Below are 13,183 nucleotides of genomic sequence, written 5' to 3'. Positions count from 1 at the left end.
CATAATACTTAAAAAAATGTTTTTAAAGAAAATCTGGTTTATTCTTGATTCAAGGCACTTTACATTTTCTTAACAGCTTTTTTGAGATAGAATTTACATAACATAAAATTCACTGTTTTAAATGCACAACCCAATTTTTTTAGTATATGTACAGTGTTGTGCAACCATTATCATAATCTATTATAGAACATTTAATGACCCCCCCCCCAAAGAAACACTGTGCCCATTAGCCCACACCTACCCTCTCCACCCAAACCCTAGGTAACCACTAATCTATTTTCTGTCTCTATAGATTTGTCTATTCTGGACATTTCATATAAATGGAGTCATACAATATGTGGCCTTTTGTGAATGGTTTCTTTCACTTAGCATATTTTTAAGTTCATCCATGTTGTAGCATGTGTCAGTACTTCATTCCTTTTTATATCTCAATATTATTCCACTGTATGAATATACAACATTTGTTTATCCATTAACCAATTGATAGACATTTGGGTTGTTTTTACTTTTCAGCTATTACGAATAATACTTCTGTGAACTTTTGTGTAAAACTTTTTGTGGGACATACGTTTTCAGTTCTCTTGGGTATACATACCTTGAAGCTGAATCACCAGAATATGCTAACTTTATGTTTCACTTTGTGAGGAATTGCCAAGCTGTTTTGCCAAGGAGCTGCACAACTTTACGTTCTCCCCAGCAGTGTATGAGGGTTCTGATTACTCCACACCCTCGCTCATATTTGTCACTGTATTATTATTATTATGGCCATCCTAGTAGATGGGAAGTAGTATCTTATTGTGGTTTTGATTTGCATTTCCCTAATGACTAATGATGTTGACCAACTTTTCATGTGCTAATGGGCGATTCGTTTATGTTCTTTGGAGAAATATTCCTTTGCACATTTTTTAATTGGGTTGCTTATCTTTTTGTTGTTGACATGTAAGAATTCTTTATATATATTCTGGGTACTAGACCCTTATCAGGTATATGATCTGCAGCTATTTTCTGTTTTCTCCCTTTTTGTGGGTTATCTTTATCTTTTTTCATAATGGGTTTTTTTTGGCTGAGTGGTGCGGCTTGCGGGATTTTAGTTCCCCCACGAGGGATTGAACCCAGGCCCTCGGCAGTGAAAGTGCCGAGTCCTAACCACTGGACCACCAGGGAGTTCCCTTGATAGTGTTCTTTGAAGCACAAAAATGATTCATTTTGATAAAGTCCAATTTACTGTTCTTCCTTTGGTTGCTTGTGCTTTAGTTGTGTCATATCTACGAAACTATTGCCTAATCTAAGGTAACACATATTTACACCTAGATTTTCTTCACAGTTTTATAATTTTAGTTTTTACCTTTAGGTCTTTGATCCATTTTGAGTTAATTTTTGTATGTGGTGTGATGTAGTGGTCTAGTTTCATTCTTTTGCCATGTGGATATCCAGTTGTCCCAGCACTGTTTGTTGAAAGGAATTTTCTTACTCCCATTGAATTGTCTTGGCACCATTGTCAAAATCAATTGATCATGGATATATATGGTTTATTTCTGGACACTGAATTCTGTTCCATTGATTTATACGTCTAAATATCAGTACCACAGTCTTACTTGCAAACTGCGTAATATACTTTTAAAGTTGCTATTTTAATTTTACTCTTCAAGATTTCTCTTTACCCATTTGTGCAAGAAAATACTAAGGAATACAACAAAAGCAAGATGCTTTAATACAACAAAAGCAAGATGCTGAACTTCACTGAGGTTGTCTTTCATTAATGGTGTTCTGAAAAGACTTTAAAAAATGGAATAGAAAATAACTGTATTCAACACTTATCTTCAAGACAAGATAGATTTAGAGAAATTCTGGTTTTCCTTTTGAAAAATACAGTATTTGAAATTAACTCAATAAATGGGTTTAAATAGATTGAACATAGCAGAAGAGAGAATTAATGAACTGTGTAGAAAATCAGGCTAAAGAAGGTAGAGCAAAAAGGATAAAAAGTGCAGAAAAGAGTGTACAAAGGACTTGGTGAAAGGTCTGAACTACTTGTAATTGGAGCCAAGGGAAAGGAGAGAGAACGGGGTTCAAAGGCAAACAAACAGGCAAAGACAATATTTAATGAGTCAATGGCTAAGAATTTTACAAAACGGATGAAAGACTTCCAGAGTTCTGATAGTGTTCTATCTTTTGATCTGGGTGCTGATTATGTGAGTGTGTATAACTTGTGAAAGTTTATTGAATGGCACACTCATGATTTGTGTACCTTTCTAGTACATATGTTGTATTTCAATAAATGAATTGAACCATATACAGAATTCCCTAAATCAAAAAAGAAAATGTGATTTTGTAAAAACTGAGTTTTAATAATACTCTCTGATATTGGTATATTGATCATGTTGATTGATCTCTTAATTTAAAAACTATTAAGAGAAATTAACAAATTTACTTTTCATTTTGTGGGAAATTATTTCAGTGTAAGGTTAAATTACCTCAGCAGCAGACAGAATAAATTCATCTCTACTATTAAATGTGTTTAAGTGAGAAATATACTTTCAATCCTATTTTTTGCATATTCATAAAAATTGTCCATCCTATTTTTAGAAAGAAAAACCTTTATCTTGTCCCTATTGTGTAAAAAGATTGTAAAAATATTGACTTGAATACTCTTAATGTACTGTGTTCCTGAATACAATCTTCCAAAATAACTAGCCTTGCCTTTTTTGGGTTTTGTTTTGTATATTCTGTGACCTTTTGTGATCAATAAATATTAAATATCTTTCCTATGTGATATTGATTCTCTTTTTATTTTTTTTCCTCAGTCCTGGCTACTGAAAAGAAATTAAGTGGTTAAGTGTGGTAAACAGTATAAGTATAGAGAAAATAAAATGTCTCCGTCTATCCACATCCCCCCACCCTCCCAACCAACTATCTTGTTATTAGGAGGGATTTTTTTTTTAAATAGCTTTACGTAGAACACCTTTCTATACCAGAATTGAACTGGATAAAAGCAAAGGATCTTTCGGGCTTCCCTGGTGGCGCAGTGGTTGAGAGTCTGCCTGCCGATGCAGGGGACACGGGTGCGTGCCCCGGTCCGGGAAGATCTCACATGCCGCGGAGCGGCTGGGCCCGTGAGCCATGGCCGCTGAGCCTGTGCGTCCGGAGCCTGTGCTCCACAACGGGAGAGGCCACAACAGTGAGAGGCCCGCGTACCGCAAGAAAAAAAAAAAAGCAAAGTATCTTTTAAATCCTTGATTCCTTTACCAAGGGCATATTAGGTAGTAAGAACTTTATTTGAAAGTAAGCTGAAATTAGAGAAACGCCTTTCGAATGTGTAAAAATTACAAGATTATCCTTTCTTCCAGATTTTGTATCAGATTGTGCCATCTCATAAACTGATGTTAGAATTCCATAGATTACTGAGAAAATCAGGTAAGTAGTTTGTTTTAAGTCTCTTTGTGCAGACAAGCTGTAGACTGGGGCTCAGCAGACTGTGGCTATGCGCCAGAACCACCTCTTGCCTGTTTTGTTTTTTTTTTAATATTTCTTTCTTTCTTCCTTCCTTCCTTCATTTCTTTTCTTTCTTTCTTTATGCATTGGGTCTTCGTTGCTGCACCCGGGCCTTCTCTAGTTATGGCAAGTGGGGACTACTCTTGGTTGCAGTGCGTGGGCTTCTCATCGCGGTGGCTCCTCTTGTTGCGGAGCACGGGCTCTAGGCGCACAGGCTTCAGTAGTTGTGGCTTGCGGGCTCTAGAGCGCAGGCTCAGTAGTTGTGGTGCATGGGTTTAGTTGCTCCGTGGCATGTGTGATCTTCCTGGAACAGGGGTAGAACCTGTGTCCCCTGCATTGGCAGGCGAATTCTTAATCACTGCACCACCAGGGAAGTCCCCTCTTGCCTGTTTCCATAAATCAAGTTCTGTTGGAGCACAGCCATGTCCATTTATTTATATACAAAAATATAAAAGCAGTCTATGGCTGCTTTTGCCCTATGACAGTAGTGTTGAGTAGTTATGACAGGCTGTAAGGCTTGCAAAACTTAAATAGCGTCTGGCCCTTTACAGAAAAAGTGTGCTGACCTCTGCTATAGAATTCAGGCAGTGGTTGCAAAAGAAAAACGGCTTCAATTTATATGGTTCAGCTCATTTTAATCTTTACTGGGATTCACCTCAGTATAGAAAAGAACATAATTCTTCATAGGAAATCCACTTGCTAAGTCCAGTAGGTACTGGGACTACCTCGGTTCTTCTCCTAATAGAAGAGAACATATATAAAATGCCCAAATAGGGCCGGTACCTTAAGTAATGTTCTCAGTAGTATAAACCCATATAGAGGTCAGACTCACCACCCTGCCTTCATTAATGTGGACTAAATTATCAAATTCTTCAGATTCATCACAGGAGAGTATGATCATAATGAATTGTTTTAAACTGTTAAACTAGAAGGCTTATGATTCAGTGATACTTTATCAGTGGAATATAATCTTTTAGCTTTGTGCTCGTCAGTGCTTTCTGTAAACTCTAACTGTTGTGACCATTGCAGAAAACGAAGAACACCATAAACTGGGGTTGGAGGTATTATTTGGAGTCTTAGATTTTGCTGGATGCACTAAAAATATAACTGCTTGGAAATATTTGGCAAAATATCTCAGACAGACTTTAATGGGGTAAGTAAGAAACATACAGTGTTTATTACTGGATCAGCATAAATAATGTTTTATAATATTTTAGCTAATAAAGTTCTTTGTTTATGTTTTTGGATTTCTTGAACTGTGTCTTCAGCTGTTTTCTTCTGAGTACGTCAGAAGAACAGGAAATAGGAAGTCACAAGTAAAACATACAAAAATTCTATCCAGATTCTTTGTGCTATCAAAATGGGTAATAGCCCTTACCACTACTCTGCTAAGAGCTAAGTTTGTGCTTTCTAATTGGAAATAGGGACCAGAGGGGGTCACCTCCACTCTTCCCTAGATTCTTTGTAAAGCTGTTTGTGATTTGTGTCATCAACTTGTAAGATCACATGGGAAGCAGCTTTTCTCCCAACAGTTCTCAGTCATTTTCAGTGGGTTTTTTTAGGACCTCATAAAATCGTCACGGTTGTTCATTCAGCAAATATTTATTAAGTCCCTTGTGAGCTGGGTATCTAAAGCTATCCCTCTGATCAAAATAATCATCAGTGCCACATTTTGAGTAAGAGAAAAGGAGTGGCCCTTGTCATTTACCTTGTGTGTGAGAGAATAAAGGATATCACAAAAATTAAATTTCATTGATTTATTATATCCATTTTAGTTGCTTAGGAAATTCATTATCAGTGGGAACTTGCTTCAGGCTTCAGACCTGACTTGACCTTAGAACAGTCTTGATTAGGAAGTATTTTTGGTGTGATATGTTGATGTACTCCCTGTAAACCACTTTCCAAATCTAAAGCACTGTATAAACCCTTACTAACCCCAAGGTTCTTGAAGGCAGAGAAATGTGCTGCTCACTTTTTAAACCTCTAGAAGTTTTGCCACAGGGGCAAATAGGTACTAAATAAGTCTTTGCTCTATTAAATTATTGAGGAATACTTAGCACTGCCTGGGTTCAACTGTCAAACCTATGTGTTCCTGTGTTTGTATAATAATGCCATCTCAATTTGGATAGTAATTCTTTGTAGCATATAATTTTAAAGTAAGGTTTTAAAGTAACTTTTAAGAAATAAATAACAATAGCTAACATTTGTTGAAAATGTACTTTGTACCAGACAGCATGCAAAGAGCTTTATATGACACTTGCTATACTATGGACCAGTTTAATCCTAATAACAGTGCTACGAGATGGGCACCATTAATATCCTCAAGGAAATTGAGGCTCAGAAAGATTAAGCAACGTGCTGAAGATCACATAGATAGTAGATGGAAGATCTGGGATTTGAATCTGAGATTTTGACCTGAGAGTCTATGCTGTTAACTGCTGTGCTGTACTGAACTGGCTCTTTCATTAAATGGAAAATGGGACGTGGAGATCAAAGAGGACGAAAAAGGATTTGCTTTCATGCGTGTGCTATGCCATGGCCATACTTGGAAGCTAGTTTGGAAACATCTTCCTTGTCATCTTTCCACAGACCCTACTTAAGTTCAGATTCTGACACTATAGGTCTGTCTCCATCACTGACCTTCCCTTTTGACACTTTTCTTTTCCAGGAGTCATCTTGCCTGGGTTCAAGAAGAGTGGAACTCCAGGAAAAACTGGTGGCCAAGCTTTCACTTCAGTTACTTTCTGGCAAAAAGTGATTGGAAGGAAGATAAAGCTTTGGCTTGTGAGAAAGCTTTGGTAGCTGGGTTATTGTTAGGAAAAGGTACATGTTTTGTTTTCTTTTTATCTAGCCATAGCTTTCAGGTGATTTTGAAATTGCAAAGTGTGACCATTCATTCATATTAGAGTTTACCTAAACAGTATCTAAGGGTATTAGATGCTGGAAAAATAACTGCTGAGTGGAAAAATGAATACTGAATTCGGGCCAGGTGATCTGCTTGTAGGGAATTTCCATGGATTAGAAACAGTGATTTCATATTGTTGATCGTCATTGGTTTTTATGCTCTAACTTGAGTATCTTTAGGGGCCATTAAGATAAAGGATGCACCGTTTTCACAGCAAATGACCATTTGGCTGTGCTGTAGAGAAAGTTTACTGAGATTATCTACTATATTAGACATAGAAAAATATTCTTTATTGACCTCATTTTTTTATGACAGCTTTATGTTATTTATATTTACTTACCTGTTGCTGTAAGGATGAGACATTTTCTTCCCTTCAGAAAAGAAAAAAAAAATACCTCCTATTAACTTACTTAAAAGTCCTCTTAAAAGAAAGGGAAATTGGTCTTTTCTTTGGGGAATATCTTGGCTGTTAAAACTCTTACCTGCTTTGTACCACTGAAATATAGAAAGGTAGCCAGTACTGAAATGAGACTGCCACAGAACATGTCCAGAGGTGAAGAAAGTGACCTTGCAGTGGCCATGAGTAAGCACTGTGTGGCCAGGGAGTTTAAAGTATCCTAAAGAGATTCTTCAGGTTGGTTTAGATATAATTTGTATTGATTTGGAATTAGTATTCTCAGTTAATGTTTCAGATGGTTACTTAGATTAGTAAAATACTGATTTTATGGGAGGAAAGGGATTAGCAAACACGAAAGTAGTTTTAAAAATTTCTCTCTGATGTACTGATGACAAGAAACAAATGTGATTTGGACTGTGACTTTCTACTTTATGAGTGTAGAGGTTCCTGGTACAGATATCAAAAGGTACCTGTGTTTGAGTGGGGTCTGGAGACCTGGGTTAACTTCCAATTCTGTCCCTTACTTGCCATGTCACTTAGGTCAAGCAGTTAACCTTTGGGATCCTTCTGTGTGAGATGGGCAGTGTAACAGCTGCCCTATTTGCTTACAGGATTGTTAAGCATCACACAAACATCACATCAAAGTGCTTTATACATTCTGAGGTATCCTGCGAATATCAGGCATAAAATGTCTGAGAATGGGCTCACCTTTTCTTCTTTCAGGGTGTTAGTATGGGGGTTGAGTCAGTCTATTAGGGGTTGTGCTGGGTTTTGTTCTTGATCTGGTTACCCTCAGTACATCCTGGGATTCGAATTTTAGTCGTGGCCTCCCTTTGCTTTGGGCTTGGAGTAGGGTACGGTGGCTGCCCTTCCTCCCATGCTCTGCTCAAGGTGAACCAGGCCCATTTCTCCTTGGAGGGGCCTTCCCTCCCAACAGTTCAGGCTGCTTGGCTGCCCTGTGACTTTAGCTTGGTGGGCTTGAAGTTAGGAATTGTAGTTTATTTGGCTTTTTCTCTGTGTTAGATTGGTAGCAGAGTTTTTTCCAGTTTTCTGTATTCTAGACTGAAGCAGAAATCTGTGTACAAAGTATTTTGTTTTTGCTAAAGGTGGTAGATGTGTTTAGAAACACAAATTATTATATAACACCACACACGCCACTGCTTCCCAGCTAATAAAATATTAGCAGTTCTCACCTTACTATTTTCAGGGATAATAAAATTGTTGCTCTAGGGCTTCCCTGGTGACGCAGTGGTTGAGAGTCCGCTTGCCGATGCAGGGGACATGGGTTCGTGCCCCGGTCCGGGAGGATCCCACATGCCGCAGAGCAGCTGCGCCCGTGAGCCATGGCCACTGAGCCTGCGCGTCCGGAGCCTGTGCTCCGCAGTGGGAGAGGCCGCAACAGTGAGAGGCCCGTGTACCGCAAAAAAAAAAAAAAAAAAAAAAAAATTGTTACTCTAGGTACAATATATATTCTAGCAAGTTCCCAGAGAATATGAATAAATGCAAACTGAGACTGTAATAAAATTAATTTTTCCTATGTTTTTTATGGTCTCATTTATTAAATAGAGAAAATCTCTTATAATATCCAGTTTACATTTTTATTACAGGAATTTGATTCATGTCTCTGAAATACTTGTGACCCTCTTAGCATTGTAAGACTGTGAAAAGCAGGTAGAACTTCTGATGAGCACCTTTGGCACCTTTGGCATATCTGCATGATCACCATCCAGCTGCCTGCTAGATGGCAGGAATGACTAGATTAAATTTTTGATTTCTTCTAACCTATGATTTGTTTATTCTAATTCTTCACATCAGGGTTTTCTACAGAGAACTTCCTTATTGTCATAAATGCATCTTTGGCTCTTTTACCAACTTATCATTGAGAAGGAAGCTCTAGTGGTTTGCTTCTGGAGGAGGCTCATTTAATATATGAATATATATAATATGCATATCACCTTAACTAAGGTTTAGGAGGGAAGGTAGAAAACAAGCTAAAGTATATGCTTTAATTATGATGCATCAGAAATATTTTTGTATGTAGGAAGCAGTACATTTCATTAGTGACAGCTCTGAGAACGGGCTTAGACATATTGGTGTAGATAATACAAATCCTTCTACTTTTAGAATCATCAGTATGCCAGAGTTGAAGCGAAATTTTTAAAATGTAGAAATATACTTGAAGAATTTGATGATAAGTATTAAAACTTTTTATTTTGCCTTGTTTTGTTTCTTAGGTTGTAGATATTTTCGGAATATTTCAAAACAAGATCATCAAGTCTTAAAGAAGAAAATTAAGCAGATGAAGAAATCAGTGAAAAAATACAGCATTGTAAATCCAGGACTCTGATACTGAATTTTAGTTACTTCAGATTAGTAGCTACAGAGTAGTAACTCTGTTGATAGCTTTAAATGTATTTATTTATTTGATATTTTAAGAAGGTAGCTTATTTGGCTATGAAAAAGTTATATTTTCTCTTACTATCGGTTATAGCTGAAGAAACAGTCTCATTACCTTTGCTCTTTGTAAATATATTTTTCCTTTTTTTTGTACTGTTAAATGTAACATTTATTAAGGAATAATCTTCAAATAAAAATATATTTGTTTAATCAGAGCATATAGCTCTACAGCAGTTATTGCTGTTTGCAGATAATTTGCCTCTGATAATTGTGTAATGAAATATAACTTGTGGGACTGTTAAATGAACGTGTGTATTCTTTTAGATGCAAATGATCTATGTTAGGTTTACCACCATGAAGAACATATTGGTGATGAGTTCTGTTGAGGAAACAGAAGGATTTAGAAAAGAACTCCTCCTCTTTCTCTTTTGGTAGTAAGACATGGCAGTGTGGGGTTAAGTGACCTCTGGTAGAGAGCTACCTTTGACTCTGGAGGACTCATTTGGGTCAGAGAGGGTAGGAGGGGCCTGGTTGCTTTTAGCTGGCACTGGCCTAACTTTAAAGGATTCTAGCTTTGTTTGTTTGCCTTGCACAGCAATCTAAGACATGTTCTAGAACTACTGTGTCCCTCTCCTTTCTCTTGGAAACCAGAATGCAGCAGTAGGTAGCTGGACAGTGGAGAAATAGTGTCCCAGGGTCATACAGACCATTGGAAAGCTTTGCTCAGAAGCCAAGAACAACTTTCCTGGAATATCAGCTGAGCTTTCTAATATGTTGTGGTAACTGGTGGAGTAAGTGCTTCTTGAAAACTGTCTTGGCTCATATACATTTACTGTTCAGATAACTAGTATTTGAGTTCCATGAAGGCTCCCTAACTTCAGAGCAAGTCCGATATTAAGGTGGCAAACCACACGTTTTCCCCATTGGCTTATATTCCTACCAATTTCAAACCATCTGTCAGAAAATTAGGGGACAAATTATGCTTTGTCAATAATTCGATATTTTATACTTCGTAAATAAATGACTATCAACAAATAACTACCCAACTTTATAATATTTGTGTGAAACAAGTAGGTGCCCCACAGAACCAAAGTAAAGCAAGTGAAAACTACCAATGAATAGGGTCGGCTTCACCACTGAGAGTCCATGCTTGGGTGGTAAAGGAGTTCCGTATAAGATCAACACTATAAGGGTGAAATTCCCAGAGGATGTGGACAGAATCTCAAAGCCTAAGCCAAGATCGTCAGGGCATCTACTCCCTGAAACCTATAGTCAAAAACCCTAAAATAGGATTTATGAATTCTCATGGTCCCTAGCAGGATGGAGGTGAGAATGAAGGAGAAATGAGTAGATATGGTTATCAAATGTTTGTATCTAATTGTGCAATAAGAACAATGTGAAATTTTTTGCAACTGAAATTTTTTTAAGCCTACTAAAAGCTAGTTTCATGAGTCATAATGGCTAAAATTTATCAAGCACTTTGGGCTTTACATTTCATCATCTCATCACTGCAGTCCTATGAATTATCCCTATCTTAACAAGAAAGAAAGTGGTGTCTTCAGAGATTAAGTCACTTGCCCAGGGTCACAGCTGGCAGGTGCTGGCTCCAGGACTATAACCCATGAGTGTGATTCCAAAGGTCACACTCTGTGCTATGTGTACTGCCTTCCAGTTTAGTCATGTTTATAACCTGTAGCGCCCTGAGCTAGGGAGCAGGAAAAAGAATAGAGGGGATCCATCACCCATCCTTTCTCCTGGGCATGCAAGGTTCCCTCTCTGTGTCCTCACTGATCCCTCCCCATACAGACTCTGTGAAATCACCACATTGTTTAATGGTCTTTGTACATCTGTCTTTCTCAGTAGTATATTACCTAGCCTTAATAATCTCCATATCACCAACACCTAACAGAATTTCTGGCTTATTAAATATTGAGTAGAACTGAATGAAAATTTATGAAAGCTATGGACTGAGTGCACCTGTCCCATAGGCAGTAATAATCTTGGTGAATTTCTGCCAAGGGTAGGGCCTCAGGGGACTGTTAGGTTTGAATCCTGGGTTTATCATATGCTTTCATTGTTTCTTTACCTACAGAATGGAGACAAGTAAAATTGATTGCTGTACTTTCTTTTTTTATTTTTATTTTAATATTTATTTATTTTGGTTGTGCTGGGTCTTAGTTGCAGCATGCAGGATCTTTAGTTGCCATATGCGGGCTTCTTAGTTGTGGCATGTGGACTCTTAGTTGCGGCATGCATGTAGGATCTAGTTCCCCAACCAGGGATCGAACCTGGGCTGCCTGCATTGGGAGTGCAGAGTCTTACCCACTGGACTACCAGGGAAGTTCGTGTACTTTCTCTTTAAAAAAATACTTTTATACATCATGATGGAATGAGAAAAATCTGGGATGTAATTCAGAACACCTAAACTTTCTTGCCATCTTTTGCGGTCACCTAAAGCATGACCCTAAATGTTTCATGAAACCTCTCAGACTTAAGCCACTTGTCTATACATTGGTAATGGCATATCTACCCTGCTTAGCTAATAGAATTATTGTGAAGATCACATGAGATGAAGTGAGAAAATACTTCATAAACTATAGTACATAATACAAATGAGAAGAATTGTTAATACTTGCCCTAAGCTTAAACGCGCCTGCTCATTTTCAGACTGTGAGAGAACACAGATAGATGCCAGAGAAATCAGTAAACTATATGCAAGGCTACTGAGCTGGAGCATTTCTTTTTATATTTTCTCTATTTTATTCCATGACCTGATTCTAGGATAAACACCAGACCTTAACCTCACAATATCGTTTTTAAAAGGCACTTGTTGGGCTTCCCTGGTGGCGCAGTGGTTAAGAATCCGCCTACCAATGCAGGGGACACAGGTTCGAACCCTGGCCGGGGAAGATCCCGCATGCCGCAGAGCAGCTAAGCCCGTGCGCCACAACTACTGAAGTCCGTGCGTCCTAGAGCCCATAAGCCACAACTACTGAGCCTGTGCTCTAGAGCCCACGAGCCACAACTACTGAGCCCGCATGCCACAACTACTGAAGCCCGTGTGCCTAGAGCCCGTGCTCTGCAACAAGAGAAGCCACCGCAATGAGAAGCCCGCGCACCGCAATGAAGAGTAGCCCCCGCTCGCCGCAACTAGAGAAAGCCCACGTGCAGCAACGAAGACCCAACGCAGCCAAAAATAAATAAATAGATTTATTTAAAAAAAAAAAAAAAGGCACTTGCCATAGGAAACAACGTGTGTGTGTGTAACTGCTATGGGATGAATTGTGTGTCCCCAAAAAGACGCATTGAAATCCTAACCCCCAGTACCTCAGAATGTGACTTTATTTGGAGATTGGATCTTTATAGAGTTAATCAAGTTAAAATAAGACCATTAAAGTGAGTGCTAATCTGACTGATGTCTTTATAAAAGGGGAAATTTGGACACAGACCTGCACACAGGGAGAAAGTTGTATGAACACAACGACAGATATTGGGGTGATGTTTCTACAAGCTAAGGAATGCAAAACATTGCTGGTAAACCCTGAAAAGCTAGGGGAGGGACGGGGGCCAGATTCTCCCTCCTGGCCCTCAGAAGGAACCCACCCTGCCGACACCGTGATCTCAGACTTCCGGCCTCCAGAACTGTGAGACAATAAATGTCTGTTATTGAAGCCTCGCAGTTTGTGGTACTTTGTTACGGCAGCCCTAGCAAATTAATACAATAATTTTTAAAGAAAATATCATGCCTGCTTCAAAAGTGAGAGCTAAAGTGATTTCAGATACTCGGTCTTGGCCCAGCTGGTGGTTCCAGGTTTATCTCCTAAGCTCACCTCACAGTCAAAATTTGTCCTCCGTTCTTCCCCATCTGTACCTTATCTCAATACCCTGATCAACCTTCATTAAGACTTTTTTCTTTGTCCCCTCCAGCCTGATGTCATCTCTCCCTCCTTGGAATCCACTGGCAGTTTGCTCCTTCCTTATTATCTTAATAT

General features: G+C 38.5%; 1 protein-coding gene across 3 annotated transcripts in view; it reads left to right on the top strand.

Moving 5' to 3' along the window:
- TAF1A (TATA-box binding protein associated factor, RNA polymerase I subunit A) overlaps window positions 1-9,406 on the top strand; it is a 34,347-nt gene extending 24,941 nt beyond the window's left edge. For all 3 annotated transcript variants that reach the window (XM_022579266.3, XM_022579267.3, XM_022579268.2), the window contains 4 exons: window positions 3,348-3,414; window positions 4,522-4,645; window positions 6,161-6,315; window positions 9,029-9,406. In XM_022579266.3, the coding sequence (XP_022434974.1) occupies window positions 3,348-3,414; window positions 4,522-4,645; window positions 6,161-6,315; window positions 9,029-9,141 (459 nt within the window). In that variant the 3' untranslated portion in view covers window positions 9,142-9,406. The remainder of the gene's footprint in view (window positions 1-3,347; window positions 3,415-4,521; window positions 4,646-6,160; window positions 6,316-9,028) is intronic.
- The last annotated feature ends 3,777 nt before the right edge of the window (window positions 9,407-13,183 follow it).

This window comes from Delphinapterus leucas, chromosome 1, assembly GCF_059928025.1.
Source record: "Delphinapterus leucas isolate spDelLeu-1000000601 "Yukka" chromosome 1, BTC_Dleu_Yukka2, whole genome shotgun sequence".
NCBI lineage: Eukaryota > Metazoa > Chordata > Mammalia > Artiodactyla > Monodontidae > Delphinapterus > Delphinapterus leucas.
This window is presented reverse-complemented; position numbering and strand designations above follow the sequence as displayed.